This window comes from Archocentrus centrarchus, chromosome 10 (genome assembly GCF_007364275.1).
Source record: "Archocentrus centrarchus isolate MPI-CPG fArcCen1 chromosome 10, fArcCen1, whole genome shotgun sequence".
NCBI lineage: Eukaryota > Metazoa > Chordata > Actinopteri > Cichliformes > Cichlidae > Archocentrus > Archocentrus centrarchus.
The window spans coordinates 38697860-38725498 of record NC_044355.1 but is presented as its reverse complement, the minus strand read 5'-3'; the positions used below and the strand labels follow the sequence as shown (position 1 = coordinate 38725498).

Genomic DNA, 27639 nt, shown 5'->3' with positions numbered 1-27639 from the left:
TATTTCATGTCTCACAGCCGTTGTGGGATTTTTTTTTTTTTTTATGCTGAAGGCAGCTCAATTGCGAAGGCAGCGATACTGCGTAATTCAGAGTATTATTCATTTCATTTGTAGCCTGTGACTATTCTTCTCCCCCTACTGCCTTTGCTTTGTTTAGGTCGATGCCATTTGTTGCTGGAAATAAATTCAGCCGGACTGCTGTGTGCTGAGGTGTCACTTAGAGGAGTGCAAATTGGGCATCAGGAGAAGAGAGAGTTAAATAAAGCATAGGAGAGCAGGCCGAGGCAATCCTCCAGATACCTGTGTTTTACAACCCTCCTAAGGCCCTATAATGGAGCGTAGCCCAATATACCACCTATACTCTTCCTTCTTGTAAAAGCATGGTGTGTGCTTGATTTATGCTGCTTCATTAGTTCCACTTGGTGGTCCAGGTATGCCGCAGTAGGGAGGTGCTGTAAAATGAAGATGTCAGCAAGCAAAGCTGATGGATTGACCTGTTAATTGGTCCCTGTAAACACCGGGCTGATGATTAGAGGTTTGGAGGACAAGGGTTAGGATGAGTCCCTGGAGACCGATCTGTTGGCAACAGCAGTTCGATAAATACATTTAAAATAAAGGATGCTGCAGTGGAACGAGAATTTCAGCTCTCAGACGTGAGTGAACGAAACAGAAACAGGACGGGCGGTGCGTCGTTAGAGAGCACAATAGCAGTTTGAAACACACATAAGGAAAGAAGTGCGGGAGAACGAAAGCACTGGAAGATTTGTCTGCAGACAGCCTTCTTCCTCATTGTTCCTTCATCCCAACCTCAGTTCTTTATTTTAAGTATCTGCTTTTCATTTCACGATTGTTTTACAGATTAAATCGGGGTGTTACGATGGCATTCGTAGTGTGGAGAAATGTGGTGTGATGCTGAAGCTAGGTGAATAATTGAACAGAGAGACTTATGGTCACACTGGCTTCATACAGGCTGTGATGTGTCAGTGATTTTCAACACTGAAGAAGAAATACAGGCTGTACCTGAACCTCATATTACAGCTGTCACCTTGCTGTTGAGGAACCCATCATTAAGACTATGACAGCTTCATGTCTGTGACAGTTTCTCCTGAAGAACTCCTGGACATTTTTTTCTGCAAAGGAGAAGGACTGTGGGTAGTTTACAGACAATAAAAAAATGAAATATGCACTGCTGTTCTTCTGTGCAGTGTGTTTGGTTGTGCCTGGCTTTGCTGTTTCACCTGTTAACATGAAACGAGTTGCAGTGACTGTGGGCAGAAGTGATCTTGTTGTTGTTTGAAATAATTGCTTCGAAGATGGGGAGCTCACAATCGGCTCTTGTTTTCAAAGCAACGTTCGTGTGTCATGATGGTGGTAAAAGAGTCGGTCTGCATCGAAATGGGGTCAAGCTGGCAATCCCACACGATCTGTTCGTGGTAACACGGTGATTACACTACGTTCAGCTGTTTCCTTGCCACAAGGCGGTGCCACAGCAGGTAGCTCTGCATGATTCATTTGGGAGAGTTTTTACTTTAGAAATTTGTGTCTCCAGCTGGAATCAAGCATTTTTTGCTCGCCAAGCAAATGTGTTGACCACTACACCCATGGAAGCCCTGTATGTGAAACAACAGTAATCTCTCTTAAAGTGATGCCATTATATACACATTATGACATGTTATGAGGTGTAACATTGTGACCACTGACAGGTGAAGTGAATAACACTGGTTATCTCCTCACCATTACTGGGTGGGATATATTTGGCAGCAAGTGAACATTTTGTCCTCAAAGCTGATGCGTTAGCATGAAAATTGGGCAAGAATAAGGATTTGAGTGATTCTGACAGGGGCCACATTGTGATGGCTGTGATGTTCCTGGTCAGCAGAGGTCAGAATCTATCAAATGTGGTCCAAGGAAGGAACAGTGGTGAAAGAGTGTCAGGGTCAAGGGCAGCCAAGGCTCACTGATGCACGTGGGAAGCAAAGGCCGACCCGTGTGGTCTGATCCAAGAGACGAGCTACTGTAGCTCAAACTGGCAAAAAAAAGTTCATGCTGGCTCTGATAGAAAGGTGTCAGTGCACAGTGCATTGCAGTTTGTTGCGTATGGGGCTGCATGGTTGCAGACCAGTCAGGGCACCCATGATGACTCCTGTCTACCACCACCAGTGCAAACAATGGGCACGTGAGCATCAGAACTGGACCGCAGAGCAATGGGATCCATGTGGATGTTACGTGGATGTGGATGTCACGTACCACTTCCCTAAGCATTGTTGCAGACCATGTCCATGCTTTTATGGAAACGGTATCCCATAATGGCTGTGGCCTCTTTCAGCAGGATGATGCTCCCTACCACAAAGCAAACAGGAATGGTTTGAAGAGCACAGCAACAAGTTTGAGGTGTTGACTTGGCCTCCAAATTCCCCAGATCTCAATCCAATGGAGCATCTGTGGGACAGGGCACAGGTACACACACATGCATACACACACATTCACACACACTATCCTACCAATGGCTGGACAAAGCTGGACAGACAGACAGCACAGAGGCACTAATCATGGCAGCACAGACCAAGCTCTGAGTACAAGATCTATAGAGGCTGGGGTCTACCACACCAGGCAAGACCCCAGGTGCAGGCTGTGCAGAGATGCTCCTGAGACAATTCAGCACATAACAGCAGGGTGCAAGATGCTAGCAGGCAGGGAATACATGGAGCGCCATAACCAAGAGGCCGGCATAGTATACATGAACATCTGTGCCGAGTATGATCTGGAAGTCCTGAGGTCAAAATGGGATATGCCCCCAGGGGTGGTTGAGAATGACAGAACTAAAATCCTGTGGGACTTCCACACATCCTGATGGCACACCCCAGAGGAGGAGGGAGGGAGACCCCAGACGGAGTTCCCATGGCCAAAGGGCAAGAGCCCCAGAGAGCCAGAGGCAATGAGCAGCCCACCTCTCCGTAGCTAGTTGATCTAAGAGGAGACCGCAGCAACCTCCCTGAACAGGATCCAGTGACCATCACAGTGGCAGACATCCAAGAAAGAGTCTCAGATATGAAGAGCTGGACAGCACCAGGCCCTGACATGATTCACACCCACTGGCTAAGGATGCTACCTGTACTGGCTGACTGAAGGCCAGACAGTCCTGATCCCCGAGGATCCCCCAAATTGAATTCAATTGAAATTTATTTTTATAGCACCAAATCACAACAACAGTCCCCTCAAGGTGCTTTATATTGTAAGGTAAAGACTCTACGGTAATACAGAGAAAACTCCAACAATTGGGCAGCCCCCTATGAACAGCACTTGGTGACAGTGGGAAGGAGAAAATCCCTTTTAACAGGAAGAAACCTCCAGCAGAACCAGGCTCAGGGAGGGGGGGTCATCTGCTACTGTTTGGGTATGAGGGGAGGACTGGTCCCATCCAACTACCAGCCAATAACCTGCCTCAGTACAACATGGAAACTACTGTCAGGCATCATAGCAGCTAAGATGAGCAGGCACATGGCTCAATACACGAGCGGGGCCAAGAAAGAAATTGGTATAAACACCAGAGGAGCAAAACACCAGAAGATAGATAGAGCAGTCAGTCAAGACTGTAAGAACAGACTGACCAACCTGTGCACAGGAAAGCCTATGACTCAATACCCCATACATGGATCCTGGAATGCCTAGAACTATATAAGGTCAGCATGACCCTAAGAGCCTTCATCAGGAACTCAACAGGGATGTGGATAACAACAACACTGTACTACCAGAATGCAACATTACAGACATTCAGGACACTGAGGAGCAAGAACAGGAACCATCATGGAAGGACAGGCCTCTGCACGGCATGTATCAACGGCAGATAGAAGAAGTGGCTGATATCAAAAAATCCTACCAATGGCTGGACAAAGCTGGACTGCAAGACAGCACAGAGGCACTAATCATGGCAGCACAGGAACAAGCTCTGAGAACAAGATAGATAGAGGCTGGGGTCTACCACACCAGGCAAGACCCCAGGTGCAGGCTGTGCAGAGATGCCCCTGAGACAATCCAGCACATAACAGCAGGGTGCAAGATGCTAGCAGGCAGGGCATACATGGAACACCATAACCAAGAGGCTAGCATAGTATACAGGAACATCTGTGCCGAGTATGACCTGGAAGTCCTGAGGTCAGAATGGGACACGCCCCCAACAGTGGTCCTCCACTGTTGCTTTTTTTTAAATTAAAGATGTGAAGTATTTAAAAAGCCAATAATAATAATGATAATATATGATTGACATTAAACACTGCTTCACTCTGTGAATGAATCCAGAATGAATTCCTTTTCTGAAAGGATCACTGGATTTAACCTCCATGCTTCCACTAACACCATCTGGAAGTTTACGTCCTAAGCTCATCAGAACTTAAATCTGAGACACACTCAGCTCAGCAGCTGAAATGGACTGTGACTGCTTTTAATGCTGCTGTGTGCTGTATGAGGTGGAGGACTAGCTATTGTTGTCTGAGTCATTGTTGGCAGATGGGGATCAGGACCCCACTAGTGGCTTGAGTACACCACAAGGACTGATACAGAGACCTCAGAGTGACACTGGAGGTCCATTAAGAGAGCAGTGATGTCATTTTTGTTGGTCAACATCTCCTCTGAAGCTGCTTGGATTCACCCGATAACTACATACAAAATTAGCATCTTTTTCATTGCTGTACCTTCAACTGCATCAAACATGTTTTGACAGAAGCCAGCTTCAGAATGAGGGCGACAGAAGGTTGTGATGGAGAAGTTCCCAAATGACTAAATAAACTGCTTTTCTTCGCTTATGACCAGGAGCAGAAGACAGCCTTTCAGTGGAAGAATGAAGCTTGTTTCCTTCCAATCCCATCTCTGTCCACATGATGGTATCTGTGTGTTCTAATGAGCCTTTATTTTACCTTCTCTCTTCTCTGAGTACATGTAAAAACTATGTTGTTTAGTTATTGAAATAGATGGAAAAATGAGCAGACGAAAGGTCATAATTCTGTTCTTTAAATGTGTGAGTTGAGCTGTGTTACTGGATTGGAGTTTCACCACTCGTTTCCTGCAGTCTTTAACATATGGCACGCGGTGGATGTGGCATAACATGCTGTGCAGTGGATGCTTTGCTGCGATGGAAGTGGGAAGCCTTATCTTGGGGCGGTGATGAGATGCAGAATGATAAATATGCCAAGTGTCCATGTTTTCAGGGGTTGTGTTGATGCAGAAACGGTGGTAAACAGTCCCACAGGCTCATCCCAGAATCCACAGCTTTTATCCTCAGTTGGCAGCAAAGTGTTTGTTTCTAGCATCAGCTTAAAAATCACACGAGGTTGAAATGTTAAATTGACACTTGAAAAAAAAACTTATAGCCTGCTGAGGGTGTGGTGCTGAACTATTAATCATTAAAAAAGCAATTACATGCACTTCCCTGGCAGGTTTATCAGGCTGCCATCTTCATACTGTCTCTATTTAGACCCATCTGCTTCCTGGATCACCACCAAACTCTTCTCACCCTGTCACTTCTGATCCATGGTGAAAAATGAGTAGATGCTGATGACCAGCAAGTACAACACTAAGAAATGAAAGATACTTTAAAGAACCAATGGTTCATGTCTAGGACCAAACTCACTTTTTAATGTAAGTATACATATTAATATGTTAGATTTGGCCATTTGTCATGTTGCTCTACATGCTCAGCGTTTTGCTTAATACCTTATTTATTTCTGCAAGAATGCATAATTATCTCAGATGCATTTTGTGATTATTGCAGACTGAGATGGTGTAATAGGAGCAGGGTTATTATTGGTGCAGAGTACGCTGACAAAACTAGAACATGTGCTGCACACACAGCAAATAAACAGAACAGAAAACGTTTCTATTTCATTTCATTTTACGCGTCTGAACTTCTCCAGTGATGATGTCATCAGCACCACTCATTTTACTTGTCACTTGGCATAAGTGTTACTTTTTTTATTAAAGATCTTCTGAGGTATTGTTTTTATGAAGTATTACAGGAGTAAAGGCTTTTCTTTTTCTAGCATGCAAACACTAAGAAGCACCATGACCATACTGTCCACAGTTATACTTTTAATTTCCCTTTTTATGGATTTAGATCACAGCTTTATTTCTCTTTAGGCCCCACCATTAACCGTCACCTGAATGACTACAGCAAGTTTACTTCTGGCTGAATACTTTCGTTAAAGGGAACACAAAGAAATCCCAAGTCACCGTCACTGATCCAGACACCACGCATAAAACTGATCAAACGTCACGTCACAGTGCAAATGGATAATGATCCAAGGCATACTGCGAACCAAAGAGGTACGATATTCCTCGATGAGCTCAGCCTAACAGAGCAGCTTTTCATTTATTGAAGAAAAATCTGAATGCAGAGACCTGCAAACAAGCAGCAGCTGGAGAAGGCCACGGGAAAAGCCTGCAGAGCATCTCAAGGAGGAAACAGCATGTGGTGATGGCCATGGGTTCTTCAGGCAGCCACTGCAAAGGATTTTCATCAAACCATGGAAACTAAGTCTTATATTAAAATAATGGTTTTTTTAAAACCGCTTAAAAGTTTGCACTTCAATCGCATCTGAGCTGTTTGATTTCAAATCCACCGTGGTGGTGCACAGAGGCACAACTTTCTCCACATACTTAGGGGCATAACTGAATATGACAGGAAATAAAGAAAATCATAAGTTTAAGTTCTTGTGTGTGGCATGCAGGGAAATGGTACGTGTAGAAGCGCAGAGCTCTGGGACTGTTTACAACGTCTCTACAGGAAATGGCTGCACTGGCTGCAGTTAGCAGAAGTGCTGAGACGCTGAGCCGAGTCGAGCCGGTTGTTTCTTCCTGCTTTATTGCTGTTGTCACTTGTTTTTAATGAAAATGGAGTTCAGCTGGAAGAGAGGGGGATTTATTTGTGCCGGTGCACCTCGGCAGGACTAGCAGATTCACTAGCCTCCACCAGCCTGTGTGTGTGTGTGTGTGTGTGTGTGTGTGTGTGTGTGTGTGTGTGTGTGTGTGTGTGTGTGTGTGTGTGTGTGTGTGTGTGTGTGTGTGTGTGTGTGTGTGTGTGTGTGTTTTAGAGTCAATGTGTGTGTTCAGTTAAGTTTGTATCCAGGGCCGTTGTACTTGTAAATTCGTCTTGTAAGAGCATTCAGAGAAATAAAATAATTCAAATTTAGCTTAAACCCACAGGCAGTTTTATGAAATGTAGCCTAATTAGTTCTACATTAATTATTAAGTGCATTTTATTAGTTTAAAAGAAAAGTGACTCATTTCGTTGTATTAGTGTGACATTTCAAACTTGCAGTTATTTCACTTTTTTAATAAAATCCCCTCCATGCAGTGGATTTTCTGCAGCCAGCAGAGACAGACTTTTAAGGACCACAGCTGTGTGGTTTCTGTTCATTGTGTGATCTTCTTCAGCATACGTGTGTAACTTTGTGTGTTTTTTGCTTGGTAAATGATGTTAATGCATTCCTTGTTTTGTGTGTGTAATTATTTGCACATTTGCACTCCTGCATGTTTGCTGGAGCTGTGTGTTTGTGCACCTGATGTATTCAGTGAGGTTTTGTGCTGTTTATTATTTTGTGTGTTTGTTTGTTTGTTTTCCTTGCGTGTCTGTAAGCCAGATGTGTCTGGTACTGATCTGTGTGCGGTGCTTTTTCAGGTTTTCTGGTGTCATTTTTACCAATAAAAATATCAGAGAAACATGAAAACTTTTTAATGTTATTAATTTGATTTAAAGTAGAGAGAGACTTTGGTCTCAGCATGACCAGCTGCCAAAGTCAAGGTTAAAAAACGTCATTCAAATTTAGATGTGTGAACTTGTCCATGTGTAAAATTAATTCTGTTTACATAAAAATGGGAATGCCATATTGCGATAGCTCAGATGCATTTTAATGAGCACTAACTGAAACAGAAGCAGTGCACAAAAATTCAGGTATGAAAATATATCAACACTTTGAAAATGATTCTGTCTACAGCTGAAAGCAAACGGTTTAATTGAGAAATCTCCCTTTTATTCCTGATGCAGTGAGGATGAAGTCAGGTGTGTCTGTGTGCGTGTCTGTGTGCGTGTCTGTGTGCGTGTGCAGCGTTTGGCGCCTACACTGAGGCAGGTAGAAGCTGCAGTATCCTGTGACTCACTGCCAGCCCGTCCTCTGTGACGCTTAACGAGCTGCTGCTTCTTTTTCTGCTGCATTCTCGTCTTCTGTCTTTACTGGAAAGCAATAACGTGAAACTGTCTCTCTCTGCTTCTCTCCTTCACTGGATGGTTATTAAATGAACTGCCGTAGTGGGAAGAGAAGGAGGAGGTTTCCAGTGGGTATTAGCTTCTCCTCAGACTTTTGCGTCACGTGCTCTGAGGGACGTCAAGAAAAGACAAATTATGACATCCCTTCGCTCGCCTCCCTCTCTCCTGCCACGGAGCGAGAGGACTTTAAAGGAGGGATTTGAACAAAGCCGGGATGCTGAGGAAACGTGTCAGCGGACTCGAGTTAGGCCTGAAAGCCATTCTGAGAGAAAACACGGTGATAATGTAAGACCGGCTGGTTTATGGATAAACCCTCTGATGCACTCAGACATATCAGAGCTTGTGCTCGCTGGCTTTGTCGAGCCTCCGTACATCAGACAGGTGCAGTCAGGTGGTCCAGCGGGGATGATTATTTACCAGGAGTCCGTTATCTTATATCTTCACCTCCGCATCATAGACGTACGGTTTGTATAATATGCCCATTTAAACAAACAAAGTCTATATTAATGCAAAAACAGATAAAAGAATATGATACTCAGTATATACTTGACAAAACTCACAATGTTTCTTTTTTGTAGGCAGGCCTATGATGTTTAATTACAGACGTCTAATATTAAAGTCTATACAGCAGCCACTGATTAAATCAAATATCACAGCAAACACGCTCCAGAAGACAGCAGCACCACTTTTTATGAAGCAGATATATTAAAGATAATGCTGCAGGTTTCTTGGAGGCTTCATTCAGCTCCCTTCAGTCTAAAGCATGTTCAATAAGGTCCTCCAAAATCCTCTGGAAAATATGTTTACATAATTCAGCCACATTAATGAGGTTTTTCCCAAGAATCTTTGTGCTTCCAACATTTTTGCCTTCAGTATTATGAAGGTTCCTCTGCTCTGTCCACTTTCCTAATTCACATCTCAGTGTTTGTTTCCCCTCAGTTTCTATATTCAGATTCACTGTAAACCAAGTAAAGCACTATTAAAATTAGAAAACTCATCACTGCAGGAAACGGAAATCCTCAGTCTCAGACTGGAGCTCAGCCGAGCTGGAGAGCAACAATAATCCAACCTTCAGGAACAGAAAACATTTTAAAGCTGCACAGAACGATTCAAGTCTGCTGATGGCTCCATGATGCTTCTTCTTCTTCTGTTTTAAAGTTTGCATTTGTCACGGACGGCATAAATGTGAAGTAAACTGCACATTTACGTGGCTGAAAAGCTCTCTGTACCGTGCGGAGCACCATAGACAAACGCAGAGCAAACAGAAACACAGCAGAGTCACCGACTGTTCGACGTGACGATGGCTGACTGTAAGCAGCATTAATCTTCCACAGTTCCCACAGGAATCAGTTATCTATCACATCTGAAGTAAATGAAGCCCAAACGCTGGCAGGTTAAATGTCTTTCTCTCCTCCTCTGCCTGCAGAAAGCAGTGATTTCTCTTCAGCTTCACTGGAACAAACTCATTTCGTGTGCAGCCACTTTCACTTGCTGCACTGGAAACAAACCTGGTTAATTTAATATCTCAGTTTTTCCATCACTCTTTGGTACTTCATCCTCGTCTCCTCACACAGTCGTGTGAGTAATCTGTTATTTGTTTAAATAAGATGCTGTAAGTGTCGCACGAGCGTCCGTCGCCTCTGGCAAGTTTTAGTGGTTTTTTTTTTTTTAACCTCTTAACCGTACATCATCAGCCCAATGGCGTAACCACAGTTGTGTGTGTGAATGACTCTCAGATGATATTCCTCCCCAGTGGCCTCAAGCACTCCTCAGACTGTGACAGGGAGAGTAATTGGCCATCAAAATAATCCAGTCCCCTTCCTTCATTCCCAGCTAGCCTCCGGCAAGTGGAATTAGACATCGAGTTTAGCCAGGGACATTAAACGCAAACTGTGTCCATAGTGTGCGTGTGTGTGTGTGTGTGTGCGTGTGTACATTTGCATGAGGCAACGTTTGACCTTAAGTTACATCGACATGTATCAGAATGTGACTGTGATTCAGCCTTTTGACTCATTAAAAATCACATTTTTGTAATCCAGCATCGTATTAAGAAGCTTTTTTTCTCCGATCTCTAATGGGAAACGGATTAAAAATAATGGGATTACAGTAGTCTGATTACAAAAATGTATTTGAAATATGTAGGCAGTTATTAGCATAATTATTTCACAGACAAAAAACTGACAATAATACTTTGTCTGCAGACTTTAATACAATCCTATATGACTGTTGCATTTTGGGGCCAGCCTGCTTATAATGGAGACATTAATGTCTTATCAACCTGATGCCTCTTTCATGATGAGTGGAAACATGCAGAATGTGTATGATAATATCAGAAGTGTCTGGATTTTACCCACGGGCTGTGATTGGTTCTGTTGCTGTTTCCACAGTACTGTACACCACAGGCTGTGACATGGTAAAAATGTTTGTGAGCAAAGTCAGAGGGACAAGAAGCTGAAAGCTGCATGGACTTCAAAACAGTGCAAAGATTTTTTTTAAATATGATTTTCAGTTTTTGTAAAACGCAGAGTCTGCAGTGGAGATTTGTAGCTCGATTAGGAGGTTTCCAAAAAAGAGACAACAACTCTAAAGTAGCGTGATGACGGCAGCTTCAGAGGCAGTTTCTACAGGCCAGACGACAAAAAGAGTTTTGGCAAATCAGCAGTTTAACAGAGGCTCATAAAAACTGCCTTCCACTGAGGCCAAATTATTCCTGATTAAAGTGCAGAAGGATTAAAGCACAGACCTGCAGGTGTGAGCAGAACCTGGACACCAGCCACTCAACACTAACATAAAGATCTGCAGCTATCCACTGGGAGGCACTGACGCTAACGTGCCCTCATTATTAACATGATGCACATTATTTCTTGAAACTGGACAAAAAATATGCATATGTACAGTAATATTTACTTTCTCCTCACCGTGCACAAAAGATTCTCAGGGTACTTAAAATGGTGACATCACACAGTTTGTGTCTCCATTGTGTGCAGCACTGTTTGTTGGGCTGCAGAGGTCACACTGCCTGCATCCTCCCTGTGCCTGCTCCAGTTTCCAGCAGATAGGTGAACATGTGAGGTCTGGCTGTTTTAGACTGAGGCTAGATTTGTGCTAACCTGTGAGCAATAGGAGTATGAATTCTGCCGTCCAGGTGGTAGTGAATATATGTAGGTTAACTAAGTGCTCAGCAGCTCAGTGTGTGTGATGGGCAGACAGCACACTGAGGCTTTAGAGGAAGCTACGCTTTATTTGGCCTCTAAAGCTGATGTTGGTCAGGTTGGTGTCTGGTTGCTTCTTACTGCAACTCCGCTGCATCCCATTTGTGTTTGTCCAGCCCAGTGCGATGAAGAATCAGTGGCGCAGCGGCACAAAGGCCTGATGGCTGCTCTCGCTCACCTTGACTAAGTTGTGCGACCTTGACCTCTGCAGAGTGAGGGCACCGTCTCACTCATTATGATTCCCGTTGAGATGACACTGCGAGTTTATTGACACCACTTGAGTTTGACCGGCAGTCTCGCAGGGATGTGTCATTGATTTTCTGGTTTGTAGTTTTCTTGAGTTGTAATGAGATGTTTGCACATTTCCTCGTCTCGGCGGCTCTGGAACAAACTTCCTGCTGCTGTCAGGCAGTCGGACGCTGTCAGAGTCTTTAAGTCCAGAAACGTGAATTGTTGATTCAGCCGGTGTTTGAAGCCAGCTCTCCTGGAGCACACGCTTTCTCTCACTTTGTTTACTTCCTGCAGTCTGTCATCAGCTGGCTTCAGCCGTAGTCTTCTCTGCTGCGCTAATATCCGGCCACACACACACTGATACACGCAAACACATCCACTCGGTTTACATCCATTCAGAGCACAACAAGAAACTCGCACACTAAACCAACCCCGACTAAAGATCTAAATGTTGGAAAATGCAGCGGTTATTAGTGATGATGATGTAAAGCAGTAAGCTGTTCAGTGAACCACACACGACCTCTGATATGTGCATTTTTACGGCAAGTGCAATATCAGTTTTTATGCCTAATTTGAACTCATTTTCTGAAGAATTCAGCATGGCCCCTGGATCGATGAAAGCAGTCAAACCAATTAAAGCTTTGCAGCTTTTTTAGAAGAGGAACATCTAAAAATTAATACACATTCGCTGCTCACAGTTCTTATGTTAACAAATGACTCAAATTCAAGTTGATGGTAGTGTGGTAGGCTTGCGTTCTGTCGCAGCCATCTCTCCGTCTGTTTTATCTGTGTGATAATATTTGTGTTGTTTCTCTAACTTTGTGTCTCCTTTCCTTTCTCCGTTCCCTCTCTGCAGGTCCGCCTGTGAACGTCACCTGCAACATTTTCATCAACAGCTTTGGCTCCATCGCTGAGACAACGATGGTAAGCTGAATTCTTCTCTCCGTCGCTGGCTGACCCAGCTCAGCGTAGACATGTTCACATCATTGATTTGTCACTTTTGCCTGCGTGGATTCGGATGGTCAGGTGACTAAAGACACCTGTCACATCTCGTACGTTTCAGCTCCGCTTTGAAGCTCTGCCGATATTCAGCACATGTGAAGGTTCACTTTTTTCCCTTTAAAATTAAAAAACTCTGTGCCCTGTGAGTGTTTAGACATTTCTCTGCCTCATTGACCCCGTCTCCCATTTGCAACACTTCATTTGAAAGAGCGCATCACTGTGGCGTCCATTTGCATAACAACGCGGCGGCTCCGTGCCTGTTTGTGAGCAGCGGAGCGGAAATTTACGCTCAACCATTACACTGAAAATCCATTAGTGTTAATATAAGTGAACCAGCAACCTCCACAAAGCAACAAGGCTCAAAGCTGATATGACACCAGTGAACCTTGTGTGTGTTTGCGTGTGTGTGACAACAAAGGTTATTTCAGCATCCACTGCCTCCATGAGTGTGTGTGAAAACGGGCTCGCTCATCGCTCTAACCTTCAAAACATCCATAAATCATTTCTTCATCCACTGAAAGCATTGAACTTGTCGGCTGTGTTAACCTTCTGCAGGGCCTTAGACACATTCGAAGGTTTTTGGATTAAATATGCACACATATGATTGGATTTTATTATTTTTTATTTTGAGGAGTGATGCATCTGGTAGTGAAAAGCTGTTTGGTGTTTTGATCAGCATGACCAACCTACCCAAAAATGTCATTATTTTTCTCCCTGTTTATTAAATTCTGAATGTTTTCAACCCACAAATGCAAATATACAAACGTGCCTGCGAAGCACCTCTCTGGATTTGGCCGATGTTGGTCGGTTTTCAAGGCCCAAAAGGTGAAGGTCAAAGGAAGGTGCTATGTTCTGTAGAACAGAAAAAAAGATTGTTTCTGGCATTTAACTGAGCAGAAAATCCAAAGTGAGGCTGCAGGGACATCATCTCCCCAGCACTCCCATTCCTCCAGCAGTTTCTGGGTCTAAATCTGTCTCATCCAAGCTGGGTGTGCCCGACAAAGCTCAAAGGGACAGTGCCAAGGGAAATCCCAACAGGTTTCTGATGACGTACCGGTCCACCTCATTCACAAACCAGATCCAGAGATACTGAGGACAAGAACTCTCTCCCAGTCCAGAGGAGACATCCAGGATTTTGCAGCAGAGAACCTCAGATCTGGAGGACATGTTCTTACTGCAGCAAATTACACCAGTAATTTCTCACAAAGCCACACACACCACAAACACACATCACAATACATACACCATATGGACAAAAGTACTGGGCTACACCTCTTAATCTTTGAATTCAGGTGATTTCAGTCCCATTGGTGTGTAAAACCCAGCACCTCGCCCTGCAGCCCTGCTAGGACGCCACCATCACAACAAGTCAGCAAATGTCTTCCATATTCCACGATCAGCTGTCAGTGGTATTATTGCAAAGAGGAAGCCTTTAGGAACCACAGCATTCAGGAAGTTACAGAGTGGGGTCACTAAATGCTGAAGCTCATAGTGTGCAAAAAGTCCCCGGAGATCCAAACCTCTTCTGGCATTAACATCAGCACAAAAACTGCATCCGGAGCTTCATGGCCCAGTGCTTGTGTCCATATGCTGCAGATCAGGCATGATTTCTTTAAAAAATAAACCAAAGGCCAGGAAAAAGAGAGAAAGACAGAGGAGAATAGAAATGATGAAAGAATGATGTCTTTGGATGAACCGGGGGGGGGCAGAGCAGAGAAATAGTAGAAAAGAAGGAGGGAGGGAGTACACAGAACTAAAGGAGGGAGGGAGAGGTGAGGCAGAACTGTAGGTGCAAAGCTGGACTTGAAACAAAGGCACTTCTACAAAGGAAACCAGAGTATCCCAGTGTGATCATCCCATAGTACACACTAACACTGTCACACACACACACTGAAACACAGTGAAACTGCTGGCCTCTACAGATCCTCAACAAAGTCCAGGTTTTCCACAGAAACAGTCGATCTTTGTCACAATCGAGGGGCTGATGGAGGTCAGATGGAGGTCAGATGGAGGTCAGATGGAGGTCAAACTGAGGACAGGAGCAGACCTGGTGTTGGAAGCTCGTCTCGCTCCTTCACCTCTTCTTTCTCACACTAACTAAAAACACTAAACTAATGTGTGTGTCTTATGTGAAATAAAATCTGAACCAAATGAAATGGACACTTGATATTAAAGTGCCAGTGAACATCTGTAGCACATCTGTAGGAGACCAACAAAGCCGAACCCTGAACCAGAAAGCCCTCCTCCGATGGTTGCTCCCATCTTGTCCTGATTTCTTCAGTGTTGCTGTCCTGTGCTCAGATGTGACTGGTACCTTGCACTTTAATCACAGGAACATTTTAAGTTGTGAATGCCCTGATTTGCCTGATATATACCATAATGAGGCTTCCAGCTGATTATTCACATTAAGATGAACCTCTCTGAAATGCTCCTTAAGTGTCCAAATGAGATAATATATTATTCAATGTGCTGAAAATAAAGACCTGAATGAATGTTTTAATTCTATGGAAGCAAAAATTTCTAAACAGACCATAGACTCAGTCCACCCACAGCAGACCACAGTCAGTGCTCACACTCTAATCTCTCAAATGGTGGATTAATGGAGGAAAAAGCAAAGTACTGAAATAATTGGATTTATCAGCTTTTATCAAAGCAGAAAATCCATTTTAAATCTCAGGAGGCGAAACACAGCGAGCAGCAACAAGGATGTGGTCTCAGTGCAGGTGTAGCTCTGTCCTCTATCCTCAGCATACACACACACACACACACACACACACATTTCTACCTATGTTTGTGAGGATTATTTTGTGTTCTTAACCGTTACAAGCAATAAAAATAAAACCAAGAATGATGATCTGCCCCAATAACATGTCCTCAATGTAAAGGCGTTAAACTGGTCCTCCCACACACACACACACACACACACACACACACACACACACACACACACACACACTCACACAAACGTATACCTGGAGCTACCCGGGTGTGAGTACAGTGATAGATGGAATGAGTAGAATGGTGCAGTGCTTGTTGAAGTCCCAGCGGTACACGGCTTTATTCCCGTTTCAGCGGTCTTCCCACTCACTTGCTCCCCCCCACCCCCCACACACACACACACACGGAGCACCATTTCTCTTCATTCTTCTGTTTTACTTTTATTCTCCTTCCCTCGCTTCCTTTTTAGTGCACACACACACTCACAATATTCCACACTGGGAAAAACACACATCCAAACCTCAAACATCCAGTTTTGGAATTTTTCGGAGTGGGAACACTGTTTATATATAAACAGCAGCTTCTCACATTTGGATAGAAGTGTACACACACACACAGACACACACACACACACACACACTTCTCATCATGTGATATATATATATATATATTATATATACATATATATAAAAGCTTCTTATCCTAATGACAGGACACAGACAGCCTGTTCTTGGGATTTCAGTTCAGTCATCACAGCACGTCAGCTGTGAGGAAGTAGTTATCTGTACACCTGAGCCATAACAAACAGCTGACTTTATGTTTTAATCATCACCATCACAGGATATACCTGAGCAACCTATACTTAAACCTATTAAATACCCAGAGTGCCCACCCCTAAGTAGCATGTGAATAAAGGTATAAACACACAACCATATGATCTTATGACAGTGAGCTTAAAGCTGACTCACAAAGGGTCAGAGAAGGTCAAACGGTACAGATCCTATGAATTTTTTTTCATGTATGTGTAAACTTATCTTAAATGCTGCGCTTGTGTACACTAATGAGTATTCATCATGGACTCATTTGCATAAATGTACAATAAACAAAGCATGGTAAATGTATATTCTGGCTGTTGTCTTCTGACTAGTTACAGCTAATTAATCTGCCGTGTTTTTGCCTGTGGAGTCTGAATGAATGAACTTCAGAGAAAATGCGTCATAAATTCCCTGTGTTCATATTTCATAATGGCAGTCTAAATGTTACCTCGAGACAGAAAACGGGATGAATTTCAGATATATGACTGCTGTCTTCCACTGATGTGCAGCAGCTCTGGGCCTCCCGCTTTTCTTTCTCAGATGTCTACAAAATCCTCATTTTCCAGTTTTTGATTTGTGACTTCATGTTCTTAGGTAATAGTAACCAAACGTTTCTTATCATCAGACAAGTTTCAGGCTCGTGATTTAATTTGAAGATTAAATTTTGACACGAGAAGGGTCTAATGCATCAGTGTTTCTGGAAGCTTCTCTGTTATGAAAGCCACCTCATGATCCAGGGAGAGGTTTGCTTCCCGGACCTCGGATCACTGATCTGACATCCCACCGTGCTGCAGGCGTTGGTTTGGCTTATTTTGCGGCCTTATTTCAGTGAAAACAGCATCAGCGCTGTCTGAGCAGAGCAGATGTGCCACCATAATGCATGAGCCTCCATAACCTCCTACCTCCTCTTCCTACCATCCAGGGAGACGGCAGGATGTTATGACAGGCGTGGAATTGGAATATGGCTGCTGCTGCTGCGGTTTCTGTGGTTATTGCAGTTGTTGTTGTTGTTGTTGTTGTTTGAGGAAGAAGAGGACGAAGAGTATTGCAGCCTTTCACGCGTGGTTTACTGTCTGAGTTTAATACATGCTGAAATGAGTGTGGCATTGTGTAAGTACAGCACTTCCTCTGCTAATGGTTTCATAGCAGCGTGCCGATGGTGGATGGTAATGTCAGGGTAGCGCTTAACTCTCCGATGGCCTTATGTCACATTCTCAGACGGAACGGTTTAATATGGAGCGTCAACATTTTTAATAAACCGGTTCTTTAAATTAGTCATCTGTTCTCTCTAATACTGAACTATTCCCTGACACGAATCAGTCGCGCATTCAAATTACTTTTCCCTCATTTCAATCCAAGACAGATTTGATGTCTGTTTGCTGATTTCTGCATTTCAGTGTTCATCCATCTGCAGGCACGAGGAGCCTCTGACCCATAATGATGAGGTTTAATAGACCAAATGAATCTGCAATGTGACCACTTTTCCAATGAAACTATTAAGCGCTTTCAAGGGATGTTAAAATGTAATAACTTTGTATACACAGGAATAACTGCAGGGTATTTATGTCTGTCAGATGTTTCTGAACCTAATTTATAGATTTTTTTTAGAGCTGCTTTCTGTACATTAATTAAACAGAAAATTGGTTTCTGCCAAAATTAAAGATCGGATTCTGTTACAACTCTGAAACTCATTTAAAGGCCTTAAAGTCTGGTTTCCAACAATATTACTCTAACATTTCCCACAGTTAGTAACCAAGAGATGCAGTTTAAATATCTTAATTTTCTCAAAATGCTTGAATTTTGTAAATGTATGTGTAAAGAATTAGGAGCCTGTTGAGGAAAAAGAGGAGGATCAACTTTAAAAATTCAAATGTGTTCTCGTTATTTCCCTTCACATTAAGAGGAGATGGGGTTCATGTGGAGCTCAGTTAGAAACGTGAGCACCTGTGATGTAGGATACACAAATCCAGTTAGAAAGGTTCCTGAGAAGTTCTCAGTAAAAGAATCACACATGAAGATACAGAATCAGATGAATGCAAACAGCTGGTGACCTAACCGAGATTCCCTCCAGTCCACATGTTGAACCACCCTTGGGGAAGATCCTGAACCGCACACTGTTCCCAGAGCATCCATCAGAGTGTGAGAGTATATGGAATAGAAGGCCTAGGATACAGCTGTCATGGTCCTGGGCCGTTCACCCAGTGCTTTGTGTTCTCTTGAGGTTCTGTCGTTGTTGTATTCCTTCAGTGTTCTAAGTTTGCTCATCCGGACTTTGTTATGGTTTTAGTTATTGTATTTATTCCTGTTTCTCTTTGTTCTTGTTGTCTCCATCGCGTCTCAGTGTTTCAGCGTCTGCTGCGTCTCTCTGTCATCGTGCCTTGTCTGGTGTGTTCTGTATTTAGTTGTATTCCCCATGTTGCATCAAGTCTGTGTTTGTATCATGTTTGGTCTCTTCCTGTTTTATTTTGACAGTTTCCTGTTCCCGTGTGTTGTGTTCAGTTTTGCTTCCCCTGTCTCGTTAGTGTCCACGTGTCCTTCACAGATGTTTCCTCTTGTTTCGCTGTTCGGTTCCTTTTCGTGTCGTTGTCGTGTTCCCCACATGCTGTGTGTGTTCCTCCTCCTGAGGTTTCCCTTCTGTTCTCCGAGGGTTTTTGCATTATGGATTAATTACGTACCTTGGATTACGTACCAGAACACTGTGAAAATTCCTCAGCATTAAAACTAATTTGATCTCGGATCTGTTTTCACATTGCATGCATTTGGGTCCAACCTTGCCAGCCACACAGCCAAACCCAACAGTACAACACGACCCAGCATGGACCCAGCAGATGCTTGCAGCGCTTGGGGATGAGGCTGGCAGATTACTTCGGATTTGCACTCGCATCAGTGTGACTATGGACTCCAAGACCCTCTTAGTTGGGTATTCATTAAGTTGGATCTTTCATTAAGAAAGATCCTCGGCTTCTCCGGTCACCGGGGATGTCCCGTGCATACACTCACCTGACCTCCATGTGGGAAAAGATCCCAGGAATTGGCTTTCCGCTCCTCTCCATCACCACAGCCACATCCTGACAGTAGCACCGTATGAATGAGTGTGTCAGTGGGTGAATGTGGCTTGTAGTGCTTTGACTGATCAGTATGAGACACTTGCTGTATAAATGCCCACACAGTTTAGAAAGGGTGAATACAACATTTGTATGAATGAAAGTGGATGTTAGTAGTTGCCGGGTAGATGAAGAGGTGTGCCTGTTTATGCCTTATAGGACATAGACAACAAACTTTATTTAATATGAGCACTTGGATCCATCATGTAAATATGTCAGATTTAGTCAGGTTGGTGATGTTTATAACCACTGGCCTTCATCAAGCTTGTTACAATTACAGTTCAGAATTTTAAGTTAAACATATTTAATTTCTAACAATTTTGAGCCATTAGAAATGCAAAAGGAACGTGTAACAAACAGCCCCATCTTGTATGTGGTACGGCTCATATCATCGTCAGCTATTTACTTTGATTGTTATATATATTTTGGCTTAATGGCTTAATTACTGCTAAATATGATTTTTAGCAGTGTTTAAAACTACATGTTTACAGGGCCAGTAAAAAGGGCATGAGATACAAAATAAAAACTTGCCAATTGTTAAATCGTAAACCCTCTAGTAACCATTAAAATGTAAGATAATGTGCACATGAATGCACAAACGTTACCTTCAATTTACGTGCATAAAAATTGTGTTCGTGACCCGGCCTCAGTTGCACAGTTTCCATATACAAATACATGGAAAAAGTAACTGTTCTTTTATTTGAAGTAAATGTTTTATTCAATCACCATATAAATGTCCTGAGTCTTGGTGGCCTAGGTAGTTTATGGGCTAAGTTTCATCAAGATCAAATCAGTCGTCTAGGATGAGCTTGGGGAGAAACTTTCAGACACCAGCTTCAGCCTGCCTACAGTAGCTGCTTATCTCCGAACCACCAGATACATTACTGCAGATGGATATAGGAATCTTCTTTTGACTGTGGTGGACCTGACTGAACTGAGATGTGTGCGATGGCTGACTATATATTATCTCTGCCAAGTTCGTGGTGTTGTTACCCACTCAGTTCTGGTGTAGAATTACAAGATGGGGTGTTGGCCTTAGTGGAGTCCTGCTTTCTCCGAGTGCCTCTCTTGTTATCTTTGTTTTGAGAAACTCCATCAAGTTCATTTCTGGCCAACTTTTGCCCTTTCCAAGCTGACATCAAACTGCAGGCTTATTGGTGACTGATGGTCCTGGCATCCTCTGTATTTCCTCGTTCGCTCTCTGCATGAACAGGCACTCTTCATCTCGGCTCCATTTCAGGTTATTCATCATGTTCTCAAGCAGAAGAAAAGGAGACTCATTCATGAAAGGTCAGGCTCATTTGTTTCATGTGAGATATTCAGTGTAATAAACAGTGATAAACGGCAAATGGGTTTTACTGAGGCTGATTGCCATGTGACTGCATTTCACACATACACACATGTATGGCACTGTGGCTCAATGCTCCTTTAAATGCCACCCGCTGGGTCTGCTGGCACAGTCGTACCTCGTCCCTGCAATGCATTTCTGCTACACCACGCCGCTTAATGATGGCTCCAGCCTGGCCGAAGTGGCCAGGCTCCATATTCTGAGAATAATTGACAATTAGGGAGATGGAGGGGCAAGCTAAATGCCACCCCGCACTGAATATAGAGACTCCAGCTCTGATTGTGAAACAGGGAATGGAGAATGGGTGGTGGAAGGGTTATACAACAAAGCACGGAGGGAACAGCAGTTAATATCTTCTACCTGGATCGATTGGACTGCACATTCAGAGAATTTACAGAACAATGTGTGTGAAGGAGGGCGACACAGGACCGAGGCAGACATTTGTCAATAAAGATGATAAAATACAGGGAAACCAGTTTATGGGCTAGCTCTAATCTAACTCCCAATCCTTCAGACCTTGGGAGGGCAGGAGGAGGATGTGAGGGGAAAAAAAGAAACAGTCACAGCTGATCCTTTAAAAGCCTGAAAAATGACTGTTGGTCCTTTTTAGACTAAAATAAACTGATTGTTACCTTCTTTTTTCCTTGTGTATGAGGGCAGATGGATTGTGGTGATCAGTCAGGTCCGACTGTGTGTGAGAGATGGTGGAAGTTAATTTCTGCCCTTGATTCTAGATATAACATCCATTGATTCTCTCCGAGCCCTTGGTGTTTGTCGAGGTTCTCGTGTTCCTTCTTCTTGATGTTCCCGTCACTTGGTATTGCATCGTCTATCACTACGACCTTCCTCCTTTGTTTGTCCACCGCTTCGATGTCCGGTTGGTTAGCCACCACAAGTTTGTCTGTCTGTATCTGGAAGTCCCACAGGATCTAAGCTCGGTCATTCTCGACCACCCTTGGGGGCGTGTTCCATTCTGACCTCGGGACTTCCAGGTCATACTCAGCACAGATGTTCCTGTATACTATTGCCGGCCACTGGGTTATGGCATTCCATGTATGCTCTGCCTGCTAGCATCTTGCACCCTGCTGTTATGTGCTGGTTTGTCTCAGGGGCATCTCTGCACAGCCTGCACCTGGGGTCCTGCCTGGTGTGGTAGACCCCAGCCTCTATCTATCTTTTGCTCAGAGCTTGCTCTTGTGCTGCTATGATTAGTGCCTCTGTGCTGTCTGTCAGTCCAGTTTTGTCCAGCCATTGGTAGGATTTCTCGATGTCAGCCACTTCTTTGATCTGCTGGTGGTACATGCCATGCAGAGGCCTGTCCTTCCATGATGGTTCCTGTTTTTCCTCCTCTTCTTTCCTGGTTTTCCTCTGCCTGAGGTACTCTCTAAGCACCTAATCCTTTGTGGCCATCTTCCTGATATATTCATGGATTTGTGTTGTTTCATCCAGGATAGTGGTTTTGACACTCACTAGTCCTCGGCCTCCTTCCTTCCACTTAGATCTGGGTGCTGGATTTGGGGTGAAACCCTCCATGCATGGTAAGGATCAGTGGCTTCTATCTCCTCTTTTGGCCAGCTTATTATCCCAGCCACCCGCTTCGAATGTTATCAGTCCATTAAATGCACGTCATCAACAGTTATCAGACCCATAGTTAAGGTCCAGTAGGTGCCGTCTCCACCTGCTAGCCGGTCAAAAAGGTTGTTATCATCGTTCTAATTGACGAACACTGTTCTGGTGTCACGTGGACTGGGCTAGGTGTCTGGAGTGGATCTGGATTCATTGTAGTCCCTCCCAGCAGCCAGCTACCGCTCTAGTTCAGCTGATTCGAATGTTATCAGTCCTTAAATGCACTTTATTACCAGTTTTCAGTCCCATAACTGTCGTTCAGACTGGCCCTCCTGCACCTGCTGGCCCTCTCAGTAGGCTGTTATCACTAATTTCAGCTGAATCCAGATCCACTCCAGACATCCACTCCAGTCCTGATAATTGTTGATAATGTCCATTTAATGGACTGATAACACTCGAATCGGCTGTCCCAGCAGGGTATCTGACAAGTGGCAGGGCGTAGATGTTGATTGCCCGGATCTTGTTCTTCCCATTCAGCTGACCCTTCAGGCCTGTCCTGACTCTCTGCAGGTACTTGGAGGTTGCAGCTTTCCTAGTGGCCTCTTCATGGTTCCCATTTGTCTGTGGGATTCCAGGGTACTTGTAGCTGGCTTTAAATCTGCAATGTTTTTTTTTTAATTTTTATTTATTTGGGACAATGCACATTAATAAAACAATCAATACTTAGTACAGATTGTAAATGAGCCAGATTATAGCATATTTGCTAATTTGCATCTGTAGTCCCTAGGCAGAAGGACAAACAACAGAAAACATCATGAATATACAATAGTAGTAAAAGACAACACATTGACAAACATTAAAACAATATACAAATGGAAAAAGAAAAAAGGAGAAAAAAATAAATAAATAAATAAATAAATAAATAAAAATTAGTGAAAGTGCGAACATGTCTGGGAACTTTTAATGAACTGCTTAAGGTGCTTTTTAAAAGTACTGTAAGTGGAGCATTCTCTAATGTTAGTCGGTACAGTATTCCAGAAATAACCCCCTCTGACTGACAGAACCGTTTGTCCAAAGGTTGTTTTTCTACGGGGGATCTCAAGGTCTCCTCTGGAAGAGGCTCTGGTGCCAAAACCTCGGTCAGTTCTTGATTTAATGTATGTTGAAAGTGGAACTGGAGCTAGTCCATGAAGAACTTTATAGATCAAGCAGCTATTTTTAAATTTAATAAAATTTTCAAAATTGAGCATATTGTATTTTTCCAAAATATTACACTGATGATATGATAAGGGCTTTTGATCAAGGATTTTTATAGCCTTTTTAAATAATATTTCTATTGGTTTTAAGAACGTATCTCCAGTGAGTGACCAAGATGTAATGCAATAATCTATATGTGATAATATCATTGAATGTAGAAAAACCTTAGCTGAAATAATTGTCATTGATGGTCTAATTTGTTTGAAGTTATTTAAATTAAATTTAATTATGCTTGCTGTAAGTTTTATATGTTTTTTAAAAGACAGTGTGGGATCCAGTGTGACCCCAAGGTACCTGAAATCCTGCACAAGATCAAGCTCTTCGCCCCCCAGGAACACACTAGACCGCTCCAGTTTTATAGGTTTTTTTGTAAACATCATTGTAACTGTTTTTTTCTTATTCAGCAGTAAGGAGGACTGAAGGAGACAGTGTTGTATATTCTCCAGGGCTAATGTGAGGATTGAAGATGCTTCCTGTGGACTTTTTGCAGGTGTAAAAATAACAGCATCATCAGCGTACATTTGGAAGTGGACACTTTGACACACATTTGGCAAATCATTTATATACAAAGAAAACAGGACTGGTCCCAAAATAGAGCCCTGGGGAACCCCTGCAGTCAAGGTATGACGACATTGTGCCCCTGACAGACACAGACTGTCTCCTGTTGGATAAATAAGATTGAAACCAAGCTAATGCATCTTCGGCAAAGTTAAAATAAGTCAGTTTGGACAGAAGGACCTGATGGTCCACTGTATCAAATGCCTTCTTTAAATCTAGAAAGACTGCACCAACACAGGTGGTTTTATCGAGCAGGGATTTCACTGTTTCTATAAGGACACAATTTGCCGTCTCTGTGGAATGATGCTGGCGAAACCCGAACTGCATGGGGTGCAGAAGAGAATGGTGGCTGAGATGTTTGTTCAGCAGCTTGGCAATCCATTTTTCTGCAACCTTAGAAACAACAGGGAGGATGCTAATGGGACGATCGTTAGAAATATTTGATTTGTCTCCTGATTTAAAAATTGGTGAGACTATGGCAGCCTTCCAACTTTCTGGGACTGTTGCCATTCTGATGGATAAATTTATCAGATGTGTTATTGGACAAACCAGTGCATCTTTGTGTGTTTTTAAAAAGTGTGTGTCAAGCCCGTATGCATCTTTAGTTTTTGAAGCCCTCATTGATTGAATTATACTAGCGACTTCCATATCTGTAATTTGATCTAATCTAAAAAGAGGCTGTCCAGAGTCATTAGAATTGCAAACTGTCTCTGACTGACTAAACATATGTCTTATTTCATCAATAGACTTAATGAAAAAGTTATTGAACTCAGTTGCTAATTCTTTTGGATTAATCAACAACTTGTTATTAACTTTTATTTCCAATCTATCATTGATCATTTTATGTTCCTTACCTATCAGTTTATTTATGTTTTGCCATATGATTTTGACGTTTCCATTAGCACCTTTGATTACATCCAGAAAGAAATTTGCTTTGGCTTTACGTAGTGCATTAGTAGTTTTATTCCTCATGGAAGTAAATCTTTGCCTATCAACAGTCAACCCAGTTTTCAAAGAGGTTTTAAGCAAAATGTCTCTTTCTTTCATAAGTTTTTTACAGTAGTTATTTAGCCATGGCAGTTGTTTTTTCCTTATATTTTCTTTTCCCCTTTTAAGAAAAGGTTCCATAAGTTCTGTGATTTTTGAATTAAATATTTGAGAGTTGAGTTCAATATTATCTTCCAAAAACAATTCGGGCCAATTTACTTCGTTTATAATATCTTCAAGATTTGAATGTGAATGTTTTGGAATAAATTTATGATGATTATTAAAATTAGCGGTATTGAATCGTTTTTTACTTAATTTGCGGGAGAAAAGTACAATATTATGATCAGAAAGACCTGTAATGAGATTATATGTTTTAAGAATCCTCTCAGCATGATTTGTAAATAAAAGATCTATGAGAGTTTCAGAATGATTTGTTAATCTAGTTGGGTTTTCTATTATTTGTGTTAAATTAAAATAATCAGTAATTCGTTTAAGATTTGTTCGTTCTTTCTTTACATTCCAATTAATATTAAAATCACCCAGTAAAATAATTTCTTTAAATTTATCACAATGATCAAGAAGAATCCTAAGTTGATCATAGAAATCATTTTTTGCTGTGGGCTTTCTATACATACATACTATTATAAAAGACATTGTTTCAGAAAGTGATATCTCTACACCAACACATTCCAAAACTATTTCACTTGGCCATTCAATCATTGTACACTTAAGAGTATTTCTAACATATATTAATACTCCCCCACCCTTCCCACTTTCTCTGTGGTTGTGCCACATTATAACCGGGCATATTTACTACAGCCTCTGGGGAAGAGTGGGACAGCCACGTCTCCGAAAGTCCTAAAAAGTCAATGTTGGAATTACAGAGCAGGTGTTCCAGCTGTTCACGTTTTGGCCTCATACTGCGGATATTCAAGTGCCCGCCAAATAATCCCTTTATTTTTGATAACGGGTCCCAGACAACCTTAGCCTGGTTTAATGTCCGGAATATTTTAGTAGATCTATGCCGTTTAAGAACTGGATTCCTGTACCTTTTTGGATGGGACTGCTGGAGATCATCAGAACAGTCAACAAGCCCGGGGAGCAGCAAAGGCAACCCAGGAGCTGGCACAGGTCGCAACGGTGAAAGCTCAGGAGCAAACCCGGGGAGCAGCGGTGTCAGCCCAGATACCAGACCAGGGAGCGGCGGAGTCAGCCCAGGAGCCAGACCGGGAAGCAGCGATGATAAACCGGAAGCCGGCCCGGCGCAAACCGGCGAAAACCCAGAAGCAGGCCCGGGAAGCAGCGGCGCCAGCCCCGAAACAGGCCCGGGGAGCAGCGGCGCCAGCCCCGAAACAGGCCCACGGAGCAGCGGTGCCAGCCCCGAAACAGGCCCGGGGAGCAGCGGCAAAAGACCAGGAACAGGCCCGGGGAGCAGCAAGGGAAGACCAGGAACAGGCCCGGGGAGCAGCAAGGGAAGACCAGGAACAGGCCCGGGGAGCAGCGGCCGAAATCCAGCAACAGGCCCAGGGAGCAGCGGCGGAAGACCAGAAACAGGCCCGGGGAGCAGCAGAGGAAACGGACGAGGCACAGGAACAGACCAAGGCAGTTTCGATGGCAGCCCAAATAGCAACGTTGGTAATCCAAACAGCAGCGGCCGCGGGCCAGCTGGCTGTGGCGCCGGATTTACTTCAATGTCTCCAGCCAAAGGAAGTATTATTAAAACATGAACTAGTTTAGTATCATCCAACTGTCCATGTTTACCTGAGGGTGAGGTGAGTCTGGCATGACCATTATCCAATAATATTGTGAAAAGGACATGCTGACTCGCCTGTGCTGGGCACAGGATTTGGTTATCCCTTTTTTCCAGACCAATATGACATACAGATAAAGAAAAACACAAAAAAGAAAAGAAAAGACCAGTTAAAGGCAAAAGCCGATTCCTTTCGATGTTATTAAAGGATTTTTGAGGCATCCACACAGAGCCAGCCACATTGCGTGTCATCCCGGCAGCCATTTTTCTCCTTCTGGTAGTGCAATCCCCTCAGTTCTGACTACCTTCCCTTTCCAACTACACTTCTCCAGTCCAAATGACATTCTGAGGTCATTGCTGTTGATCCTGGTGGTGTGGATCAGTGAATCAATGTCTCGTTCACTCCTGGCGTACAGCTTGATGTCATCCCTGTAAGAGGATGTGGTTGGTCTTTGCTCCATTCTGTAGTTGGTATCCAGTCTTGTTAATGACCTTGCTGAAGGGATTCAGGCCTATGCAGAACAGCAGTGTGGGGACAGCTGGTAAATCGCGCTCTTGATGGTTTCTTGTGCAATTGGCAAGTGTTGTTCTCCACATCCCTGTTGAGTTCCTGGTGTTTTGCTCCTCTGGTATCTCTGCCAATTCCTGTCTGGGTCTGAGCCATGTGCCTGTTCATCATAGCTGCTATGATGCCTGACAAGAGCTTCCATGTTGTACTGAGGCAGGTTAATGGCCGGTAGTTGGATTCCTCCTTAGGGAATAAATAATGTGATATGTATTAGAGAAAATAACAAAAATATTTAAGGTCTGATTAGTAGGAGGTATGTATATTACCTT

General features: G+C 43.2%; 1 protein-coding gene across 4 annotated transcripts in view; it reads left to right on the top strand.

The window, feature by feature from the left end:
- Positions 1-27639, top strand: part of glra1 (glycine receptor, alpha 1) — a 143793-nt gene that overhangs the window by 48004 nt on the left and 68150 nt on the right. For all 4 annotated transcript variants that reach the window (XM_030740163.1, XM_030740167.1, XM_030740166.1 and 1 more), the window contains one exon: positions 12554-12621. In XM_030740163.1, coding sequence (XP_030596023.1) covers positions 12554-12621 — 68 coding nt within the window. The remainder of the gene's footprint in view (positions 1-12553; positions 12622-27639) is intronic.